The sequence below is a fragment of the Prionailurus bengalensis genome, chromosome B3 (assembly GCF_016509475.1).
Source record: "Prionailurus bengalensis isolate Pbe53 chromosome B3, Fcat_Pben_1.1_paternal_pri, whole genome shotgun sequence".
Taxonomy (NCBI): Eukaryota; Metazoa; Chordata; class Mammalia; order Carnivora; family Felidae; genus Prionailurus; species Prionailurus bengalensis.
Window position 1 is genome coordinate 59,424,079 of NC_057355.1, and position 12,080 is coordinate 59,436,158.

The 12,080-nt window shown below is 35.5% G+C and overlaps 1 protein-coding gene across 3 annotated transcripts in view; it reads right to left on the reverse strand.

Moving 5' to 3' along the window:
* GOLM2 (golgi membrane protein 2) overlaps nucleotides 1-12,080 on the reverse strand; it is a 105,787-nt gene that overhangs the window by 38,997 nt on the left and 54,710 nt on the right. For 2 of the 3 annotated variants that reach the window (XM_043555548.1, XM_043555546.1), the window contains exons 7-8: nucleotides 3,496-3,594; nucleotides 1,599-1,769 (exon numbers count right to left, since the gene is read on the reverse strand). In XM_043555548.1, the coding sequence (XP_043411483.1) occupies nucleotides 1,599-1,769; nucleotides 3,496-3,594 (270 nt within the window). The remainder of the gene's footprint in view (nucleotides 1-1,598; nucleotides 1,770-3,495; nucleotides 3,595-12,080) is intronic. The other variant, XM_043555547.1, reaches the window with a different exon arrangement.

Sequence of the window (12,080 nt, forward strand, 5' to 3'; positions counted from 1 at the left end):
AATGTAACGTTGCAGTCCTCACTGTATGAGCAACCTGCACACAAATAACCGTGCAAAACTGCTCTGAATAGTTGTTGCCATAGAAGCCATCATGGAAAGCAAACAAAGGCAAACTGCAGCTTGTAGACATTGTCTGTTCAGACCCTTCCACGTCTGAACAGACAGAATGTCTACAAGCTGCAGTTTGCCTTTGTTTTTATGAATCCTTCATTGCGGCACAGTAGAGAATATTGAAAGGAGTTAACATGTCTACTAAGAGGGGATGAGTTCAATAAAATACTACAAACATGTATAATGGAACATGATACAGCCATTAGTTGAAGTAAATTTTTATATACAGGTATGGAATATACTCCAAAATATATTGTTAAGGAAAAATAAAAATAAACAACAACAACAACAAAAGAAGTTGAAGGGAAAAAGCTTTGTAAAGCAGAAGCAGTGAAAAGTGTAGTTTAAGGGAACTGACCTAAGAGACACTGTCTGGTCCAAACCCTCTCGACTACCAGAATTTTTCTTATATTTCCTAAGAATCTGCCAATTAGAGAGTTATACAAATTAAAATGTATTGTCCACCTATCAAAATTGATACCTCTGAGATAATTAAGAAGTGATATTTTAGTACACATTACTATGAATTTGTTCAATTTCTTTCACTTTTCTCCTAATACCTAAATGAAGCAAATTGCAATGGAAAGGAATGCAAAAGGAAGGAGCATTGAGCCTTCTATTATGGCAGTCCCTAGGTCTTTATATCTCCCAGAATCCATTTTTCAAAACTATTTATCTTCTCCTCCTAGTCAAAGTTTTAATTCATTAGCCTAACAAAATATATCTTTTCTCACTTCTCCAAAAATTTTTTAGTTATAAGAACTAATAGCATTTTTAAAATGTCAACTCACCTGAAGTTTATTATTTAATAGTGGAGAACATGAGAAGATTTTTAAAGGCTTCTTTAAAATATCTCTATCCAGGCTCAGTAGATTGAGCCTCTGACTTTTTTTTTTTATGTTTATTTTTGAGAGAGAGAGAGAGAGAGCGCATGCATGCACGTGTGCACAAGACAGAGAGAGAGTGGGAGAGGGGCAAAAAAAGGTGGACAGAGGATCTGAAGCAGGTTCCACACCAACAGCAGAGAACCTGATGCAGGGCCTGAACTCAGGAGCCTTGAGATCATGACCTGAACCAAAGTTGAATGTTTAACCAACTGAGCCATCCAGGCACCCTAAGTCTCCAACTCTTGATTTCTGCAGTTTGTGAGATCAAGCCCTGTGTTGGGCTCTGCACTGACAGCACTGAGTGAGCCTGCCTGGGATTCTCTCTCTCCCTCTCTCTCTGCTCCTCCCCTGCTTGAGCATGCTTTCGCACTCTCTCTCTCTTAAAATAAATAAACTTAAAAAAATAAAATAAAATATCTCTATCCATTTAAAACTTGCTTTCCTTTTAATTTTTACCACCATCACACTTTCTCTTTGTATGCATATAAGTTTACTATACATTCATTAGACATTATAATAATGAAGACCTTAATTGAGCCTTATAAACATATTACATTTAAAGAAATCTTTTCAGCATAACATTCATCAACTGATTCTTACTTTGCTTCAACTTATGGAAATCACCGACTCTATCCTTGGTAGCCTGCTTTAGTATATCTGCTTGAATTCTGGGTATACTTTCCAAGTTCGGGCCTGGAATTAAACGCTGAAGAGGATTGGAAGGGTTCTGCTTTGAAGTTCCAGGATTTCCATTGTGGTGTCCATGAGAATCTATGGCATAAAAACATCAAATTAAGGTCCTATTTTGCAAAAGAATTTCACAAGACCTGCTTAGAAAACATAAGACACACTGTTTGATATTGAGTAGTCAGGTAGCTTTTTTTTTTTTTTTGGCTTTATTATAATTTCTTTAATCAAATCTTACAGCCAATGTGATTTTAGCTGTGTGAAGTTTACTATCATTCTTAGGTAAGTATCTCTGGTATTGATTATAAATAAACCTATCAGCCAAAGTAATACATAGTAGAAACCCGAAGATTTAACTGGCATTGAGACTTGTATCTTTTTCTTCCCTACGTTTTTCTAACTCTACATTGCTATCAGAAATCTCTAGCCTCTAAGTCATTTTCACCTACACAGTGACTCACAACTGTTAACTTTTTTTTTAGTTTATTTATTTTTAAGTAATCTCTATACCCAGTATGGGGCTTGAATTCAGGACCCGGAGATCAAGAGTTGCATGCTTGTCTGACTGAGCTGCCAGGTGCCCCATGTTAACTCTTGATTCTTTTTTTAAAGTTTATTTACTTATTTTGAGAGAGAGAGAGAGAGAGAGAGAGAGAGAGAGAGCACGTGCAAGCAGGGGAAGGGGCAGAGAGAGAGAATCCCAAGCAGGGTTCTCACTGTAAGCACAGAGCCCAAAGCAGGGCTCAATCTCAGGAATCATGAGATCATGACCTGAGCGGAAATCAAGAGTCAGATACTTAACTGACTGAGCCCCAACTCTTGATTCTTTCTTATTGGCAACTCCTGGATATAACTTTTCTCTTCCCCAGTCCCCTTTTTCCCTCGTCAAAGCCTTCATTTAGATCCTTATTATAATTAACTTTAATCACATCAATTCTCATTTTAGGGGAGCATTTCTATAAAATCAAATAGGTATTCAGTAGAAAACAAACATACATTCATAAGTACAGAATAGGGAGTGGAATATAGATGGATGTAGTAGTTAATAGAAGGCCTCTGTGAAATAAATTTGAACACATTTTGAAGAGAGTAAATACATATAGACTGGCAGAGATGAAAGGGAATATAGTCCAGAGTGGCAGAAAAAATAGTCCTTTTGCTCTTGAAAATGCTTCAGACAAAATGAAATTTTATTTTTAGTTTTTTAAGTTTATTTATGTATTGAGGTGGGGGGAGGGGCAGAGAGAGAAGGACCTATCAAATTCCAAGCAGGCTCAACACTGTCAGCGAAGTTTGACACTGGGCTCAATCTCACAAACTGAGAGATCATGACCTTAGCCGAAATCAAGTCAGATGCTTAGCTGACTGAACCACCTACATGCCCCCAACAAACTGCATTTTTAAATAATTATCTCTCCCTGAGTTTTGATCAATCATTGCAAAATATTTAACATTAACTAGAAGAATGAATGCTTCTTCACCATGCTGTTAAATGACATGTTTTATTCCCTATATAACAATACTTGACCAGTAAAATGGTTTTCAAAAGGAATTTTAAGGCTAAGACGTCAGGGGCACCTGGGTGGCTCAGTCCGGTGAAAGTCCAACTTTGGCTCAGGTCATGATTACACGGTTAGTAAGTTCGAGCCCCACATTGGGCTTGCTGCTGTCAGCACAGAGCCCGCTTCAGATTCTCTGTCCCCCTCTCTGCTCCTCCACTGCTTGTGCTTGCTCTCTCTTTCTCTTTCTCTCAAAAATAAATAAACATTAAAAAAAAGAAATTAAAAAGAAAGAGAATAAGACTTCACACCTGGAACCATATTTGGGGAGAGAGGTTGTCCAGTTGGAATATGGGAGATTGCTTGATGACTTTCATACTGAGCAACAGAAATAGAGGGTTTCTTTAAAGCTGAAAGAAAAAAAGATCCATATTATTTCTATCGATATTATGTTTTTTAAAAACCAACCACTATGAATAAATAAAATAAAAAAAAAATAAAAACCAACCACCATGAACCTATTTACACTGCACTAATCCTATGATGCTTGTTTTAATTTTGTAATCTTTACAGTTGGCATATTAACTAATTTATGGCTACTAATTGATACATTGTATTACACATCACCAGTTTTGGTGATCAGTAAATCTGACCAGAATATAAAATAGTTAGAACTCCACATTTTGTTCACCACTATATCCCCAACACCTAGAATAAATGACGCATCACAAAAGCTCACCTAAGATTTGATCAATGAATAAATAAATGAATCTGTTCACATACAGGAAGATCTTTTTCTATGGATAGTATATATTTATTTATAAATAAAAATTGACATTTACAGATTAGGTGAAGCAATGAGAATATGTTACTCTAAGATGCTCAGATTTTAAATAAAAACTAAACATAACTGATGGAACAAGTTGAATTTTATTTTTGAAGAGGGAACATTTACGTTTTGTACCAAGAGCTTTACTAATAAAGTTGTACACACTTCTAGTGAGGACTTTATTCTCCTTTACGAAATGAAGACAACAGGGAAAGATCATGTTCCACTCACTACCACTAATTCCATTGCTTCCTTGGGCAGCTTAACATGATAGAAAGTCAGAGAGCAAAGAAGGAAACGGAGACAGTGGCAGAGACAATGCTGTGTTTTCCTATTTCATCAAATTTTTCCTGGGCACAGAGGAAGATCAGCTTTCTTTACACTTAGGAGCCAAAAGACTAGGTTCTGACTGTGAGGATGTAAGTGAAACTGAACATACCACTTCCATGTATGATGATAAAATCTGTGCAAATCACATAAGATCTCTCTTCCCTTTCTGCCACAACTAAAGATGCTACATATGAAGATGATGATATCATATACTGGAAAGAGACACTGCTTGGAGGAGAGCTACAAATCATCATCTGACCTGCATCAGACTGTCATATGAACAATAAATAAATCTTTCTTGTTTTAAGCCACTGCAGTCTGGGGGCTCTTTGTTAATATATCACAGCCTAATCAATTCTAACTAGTATACTTGGATTATTTTCATAATCCTGAAAGTTTATTTCAATGAGTGTATTTCATTTATTATTACATAGATTTCTAAACTTCAAGCCCCAAGGAGTTTAAAATTCACTCTAAGAAAGCAACCTATTCAAATTTGCTGAAAGTTGAGATTTTCTATATCTCATGATATTCCTATTACCTTGTTCCTATTTCTAGCTTCAATGTCCAACACTCACTTCTGCACATAAGACAGCTAAATAACAATCAGCTAACATCTTAAAAGAGCAATACTTTGCTGGGTTTAATTAACACAATTTTGATTTGCTAACAGACTCTGAGGACACTAAGCATCTGGTAGATATATTTGGAAAGAGAAGTCAGTCACAATCCACAAATCTGTTAATCACTGTTGGAGCCTAGCTCAGTCCAGCACTACTCAAACCAGAAGACAAAAGAGGGCATCTTCACTACTAAATAAGAAGTAATTATAAATGTCCTTAGCTTTATATAATATTGCCTCATGCTCAAGAACAAGGTGAATATTTGGAGGCAAAGCTATGATTCATATAGGTGACAAAAAATAAAAAATGCAGGATTAAAAAGAGCCTCTGTAAAATACCCAGAGGAGTTTAGAGCTGATATAGCATAAACAGAGTAGTAATATGGAGCCTTATAAGTTTGATATGAATAACACATATTCCCAGAGAAAATTTAGAAAATCAAAAAGCATGAAGGAATTTAAAATTAGCTATAACCACTGTTATCATTTCAAGACTACCTCTCTAATGTTTTGTGGGTTTTTTTTTTTTTGCTGTACATTATACAATACACCTTACACAAAAGTAGGATCCTATCATACAAAACAACCTTATAATCTGATTTTTAATATTTTATACATATTTTTCTTTGTTATCCCATTTTCTTCTATAACATTCCCAAATGGTAATGCTGAATCAAAACTTCCATTTTAATGTTACGTATACTTCAACTAAAAAAGTAATTAAAAAAAATGAAAAAACACAAACAAAAACTTCCAATGTAGCTAGAAAGATCTGGGTAAAGAACTGCCACAGGGATCTTGGAGACCCATAAACTGCATCAGCTAAGCTACCTGGTGAACAGACTTTTACTACTTAGGAAAAAGAAATGTGTGTTCTATAAACATTTTGGTTTCTATGTTTTTACATTGACTTTTTGTTCACTTTCTTTTTTGTTTCCTTGCAAATTTCCTTTAAAAAAACCTCAAGCCTTGTTTTTGTTGAACTAAGGAGAAAGGTAATTTACTTATACCAGGGCAAGATAGTTAAAGGCTTCCCCAGGGGTCAGAATGCATACTTATGTTCAGTGGTACCAAAACAGATGAAGACCTAGAAAACTACTAGTGAGCCTGGAGACAGGTAGAATGCTAATCTCACTCTCCAATTATCTATAGAAAAGTTCTACAGACTTTTTTTCTATACACATGTAAGTATCTAATGTTTATTCCACAAAAATGAAATATTATTCTTGCTTTCTTGTAACCTGCTTTTTTCATTAAAAAATCATAGATATATTTTATGTTAATAAATACAGCTCCACATTATTCTTTTTAACAACTACATATCACATTTTATGGATATAACAAATTTAACGAATTAACCCTCTCTATAATGCTTATATAGCTCTCAATTTGTCATTATAAACAATTTTGTGTTGAGCATTTTTATACCTACATGATAAATTCTCAAGGAAGTACTAAGCACTGGGCTATAGCTACAGGCACTTCTTAAATTAAGAGAAATAAAATAATAAATGTGAGCTTAAAGACAATAGAAGTGTGGGGGAAAAATTAGACACTAAAAAGACTGCAAATAATAATTGCCATTATTAAGGAAAAGTACCAAAGATAAAATGACAAAGCCTAGTTATGATAAAGACAAAACACAGGATACAAAGAAACTTGGAGCACAAAGCTTTTATCCTATGACTAAGGTCCTGGGTTTTACACTTTTTTAAAAAGGAGAGTTATCAATATGGAAATTCAATCATTCAACAATATTTATTAAATGCCTATTAGATGTGGGGCACCTGGGTGGCTCAGTCAGTTGAGCGTCTGACTTGACGCTCAGGTCCTTAAAATTTGAGCTCAGGTTGAGCTCAGGTCCTTAAAATTGTTCAAATCTTCCAGTTTCTGTCTTACAGAAAAGCTTCACAATCCAGTGACTATGACTATGGAAAAGTAATATGGCATAAATAAGCAATGGACCTCTATTCTGGGAGCACTTTAGTAATACAGATACCACCCTAGACATACTGAACATGGGGGGTGGTACCTAGGTATCTATATTTATTAAAAGCTCCAGAAGTGGTTCTGTTGTATCACCAAAAGAGTCAAAGACAGAATAAAAAGCATGAGCTTTGGAGTCAGACAGACCAGGGTTCAAATCATGACTCTGTAATTTATCAACCGTATGATTTTGGATTAGTTACTAATTTCTCAGAGCCCCAGTCTTCATCTGAAAAACAGGGATAATGCCATTTATCCTGCATGATCGATTTGGAGACCAAGTGAGAATATTAGCTACTGCATTATGATACAAGCCTAGCAAATAGGTGTTTTATGTACACTGAAGTATTTTAGAGTCAAAGTTAAGTATTAATCCTTAGAATGAAGAAAGAATCCAAGGTTCATGTTGAAAAAACAGAAACATTTAAATGTAAAGCTACTGGCCCTAACCAATTTTTTGAGCCTCCTGATTACATAGTTTGATCACACTTAGATGAGTCCTAATGAATGTTTACTTATAGTAACATTTTGGGAAGTGATGAAACGCTATTTGGTAAGTGCCCATAGAAATATTAATCGTCCTGAAGCATGAACATTAAATACAAAACAATGATGTAACATTCTTATGTTACTTTGCTCTGCATAAATGAACAGATAGAACATGCTTATAATTATTAAAATATTGGCCAGTGGAACCATCTCAGCTTTCTGAGCAATATAGGTACATGTCAAAAGAGATTATTAAAAATGATGTTTTCGGGCACCTGGGTGGCTCAATCGGTTGAGCGTCTGACTTTGGCCCAGGTCATGATCTCACAGTTTGTGGGTTCGAGCCCTGTGTCAGACTCTGTGCTGACAGCTCAGGGCCTGGAGCCTACTTTGGATTCTGTGTCTCCTTCTCTTTCTCTGTCCCTCCCCTGCTTGCACTCTGCCTCTCAAAAATAAATAAGCATTAAAAAAATTTTTTTTAATATCCCTCAAAAATGAATATGAAATAAAAGAGTTTTCAGATAAACTAAGATGGATAAATGTGTTGTTAGAAGACCAGCATTTCAAGAAGTGCTGAAGGAAGTTCTCCTGGCTGAAAGGAAAATAATAATCAAGATAGAAATTAATATCCACAGGAAGGAATGAACATCACTGGAAAAGTTAAACATGTGGTAAATATAAGACACCATAATATTCTCTTCTCCTATTTTCTTAAAAAGCTTTTTTTTCTTTCTTTCTTTTCTTTTTTTTAGACAGAGAGCATGAGTTGGGGAGAGGGGTAGAGAAAGAGAGAGAAAGAGAATCACAAGCGGGCTCCATGCACAGCATGGAGCTTGACATAGGGCTGGCTCCTGAGATCATGATCTGACCCAAAATCAAGAATCAGCCACTCAACCAACTGAGCCACCCAGATGCCCCTTAAAAGGCTTTTTAAAGCAGAAATAATGCTGAAAATATTGGGACTTATATCTAAGTAAAATATATAACAATAATAGTATAATGGATGAGGCAAGGTAAATGGAATTATATCTTTGTAAAGTTCTAACATTTCACATGAAGTACTACAAGATAATTTCTAAGTAGACCATGACATATAGCAATCCCTGGAATAACCACTAAAACACAATACTTTAGAAGTGTAGTTTTTAAAAAATGAGAGAAACAGGCAGCAATTAAACCCTCAAACCCAATGGATGCTAACTATCCTATTCTCCCTGGGTATTTTCTAATTCAAGACCCTATTTTGATTCCTTTATTCCTAATTGTGGCTACTATAAATTGTGGCTTCATAAAATATGACAATGAAAGAAAGGTCTTTCTTTTTTTAAGCTTATTTATTTATTTTGAGGGGGGTGAGGGGTAGAGAGAGAGGAAGAGGGAGACAATCCCAAGCAGGCTCCGTCAATGCAGAGCCTGATGTGGGGCTGGAACCCATGAACCATGAGATCATGATCTGAGCCAAAGTCAAGAGTTGGATACTTAACTGACTGACCACCCCAGCGCCCTGAAAGAAATGTCTTTCAATTACAAACCAAAGTACCATTAGAAGTTTATATATTCTTGGTAGCAATTTCCAGGAATAAAATTTGATATGCTAATTTAAGGGAAAAAAGCCTAATTTTATATAATTTGTTTCTTTGAAATCTTTTTCTTGAAGGGTCAGATAGTGAATATTTTAGGCTTGGAGGCCATACTCAACTCTGCTGTTCTACTACAAAAGCAGCCATAGACAAAACATAAATAAATGAACAAGGTAATGTTTCAATAAAACTATTTGTGAAAACAGGCCAACCAAGCTATAGTTTGCCAATTCCTGTCTTACAGGATGTCTAAGAGAAAAATTTATTTAAGTATATCTACAGTGATTTAATTTGATAAAATTTTCTTTTTAACTTTACTTATTTGAGAGAGAGAGAGAGAGAGTGAGCGAGAGAGAGAGAAAAAGAACGCGTGGGGGAGGGGCAGAGAGAGAGGGAGACACAGAATCCGAAGCAGGCTCCAAACTCTGAGCTGCCAGCACAGAGCCAGACAGGGGGCTGGAACTCATGAACCGCAAGATCATGACCTGAGCTGAAGTTGGATGCTTAAGCGACTAAGCCACCCAGGCGCCCCTCCTGGTAAAAACTTTTGATGTGTTTACATTTAGATATTTCTTCTAAAACCTCTAATCATTAGAGAAAGAATCTTAACCAAAACAAAAACAAAAACACTAACTACATTTCCTCTTTAAAACATAATCTTTTTTTTCCTCTCAAACATCACTATAACTACCTCTCTTTAATTTTTAACTTTATTTTTTATTTTTTAAAATTTACATCCAAATTAGTTAGCATATAGTGAAACAATGATTTCAGGAGTAGATTCCTTAATGCCCTTTACTCATTTACCCCATCCCCCCTCCCACAACCCCTCCAGCAACCCTCAGTTTGTTCTCTATATTTATGAGTCTCTTCTGTTTTGTCCCTCTCCTTGTTTTTATATTATTTTTGTTTCCCTTCCCTTATGTTCATCTGTTTTGTATCTTAAAGTCCAAATATGAGTGAAGTCATTTGATTTTCGTCTTTCTCTGACTAATTTCACTTAGCATAATACCCTCCAGTTCCATCCACATAGTTGCAAATGGCAAGATTTCATTCTTTTTGATTGCTGAGTAATACTTCATTGTATATATATACCACATCTTCTTTATCCATTTGTCCATCGATGGACATTTGGGCTCTTTCCATATTTTGGCTATTGTTGATAGTGCTGCTATAAACATGGGGGTGCATGTATCCCTTCGAGCAGCACACCTGTATCCCGTGGATAAATGCCTAGTAGTGCAATTGCTGGGTCGTAGGGTAGTTCTATTTTTAGTTTTTTGAGGAACATCCATACTGTTCTCCAGAGTAGCTGCACCAGCTTGCATTCCCACCAACAATGCAAAAGAGATCCTCTTTCTCTGCATCCTCGCCAACATCTGTTGTTGCCTGAGTTGTTAATGTTAGCCATTCTGACAGGTGTAAGGTGGTATCTCATTGTGGTTTTGATTTGTATTTCCCTGATGATGAGTGATGTTGAGCATTTTTTCATGTGTCAGTTGGCCATCTGGATGTCTTCTTTGGAGACGTGTCTATTCATGTCTTTTGCCCATTTCTTCACTGGATGATTTGTTTTTTGGATGTTGAGTTTGAACCCTTTATCTGATATGTCATTTGCAAATATCTTCTCCCATTCTGTCGGTTGCCTTTTAGTTTTGCTGATGGTTTCCTTCGCTGTGCAGAAGCTTTTTATTTTGATGAGGTCCTAGTAGTTCATTTTTGTACCTGTCTTTCATTTTTAAAAAATTATTTAGTTCTTGAATAGGTAATTTATCAAATTAAGAAACTTTTTAAATTTTGAAATGTAAATCCAAAAGTTCAAAAGATTGTATGTTGAAAAGTAAATCACCTTTTTATCTCTGTCCTCAGTCTTCTTTCCCAGAGGTAATCAATATTACCATCTAGAGCAGCACTGATGCAATGATGAAAATGTTCTATACTTGCACTGTCCAGTACAGTAGCCGCTAGCCACAGGCGATCCTTAAGCACTTGAAGTGTCACTAGTTTGACTGAGGAACTGACTTTTTAGTATTATTTAAGTTTGATGTAAAAATAAATACATGTGACTAGTGGCTATTATATTAGACAGTGCAGATACAGAAAAATCCTCCAAGAGAAGTGGTTTTCAACCTTACTTACATAATACAATCACCTAAGGAATACTTACACATTCAGTGGCCAAGCTGCATTTCAGACCAAACACATCAAAATCTCTGGAGTGAGACACATGCATGAAATTTTTTTTTTTTTAACTCCCCAGTGATTCCAATATATAGCCAAGGTCAAAAACCTCTATTCCAGAAAATTAATTATCTTGAGTAGCTCTAATGCATATTAAAAAACCAAAAGGAATAACTTTTTCTTCTAAGTTATTAATTAGAAAAGAACTTCTAATTTTTCAGGTACATAAAAATTTTTGTATCTACCAGAATTCTCCCCAAAGTAAATCATTAGAGGCAATTTTTACTATGAGATTAACTGGGCCTTAAAACTAGAAAAAAGTTTCCAAGTAATAAATAAGATTTTTTTCTCTGTTGATATTCATGACATGGTATTTGCATTACAAACTAGTAAAGAACACTCAAAGATCAGTAAGGAAAATAGCAAAAATCCAATAGAAAAATGGGCAAAAATGATTACCAGGTAATTCATAGAAGAAGGAAACCAGAATGGCTAATAAATATGTGAAAAGATGCTTAATGTCACTAGTACCATAGCACATTTAAGCTAAAATAAGATAGCATTTAATAACTGTCAGATTGGCAAAAAAATTAAAGTATTGCAAACTGAATCTTAGTGAGGATGTGGACAGACACTGTCATATATTACTAGTAGAAGTATAAACTGATATTAAGAAGTTGACGATATTCTATGATGCAAGAATTCTTTAAAAAATTTTTTTGAAGTTTATTTATTTTTGAGGAAGGGAGGGAGGGAGGAAGAGAGAGAGAGAGAGAGAGAGAGAGAGAGAGAGAGAGAGCGTGCATGCATGAGTAGGGGAGGGGCAGAGAGAGAGAGAGGGAAAATACACAGAATCCAAAGCAGGCTCCAGGCTCCAAG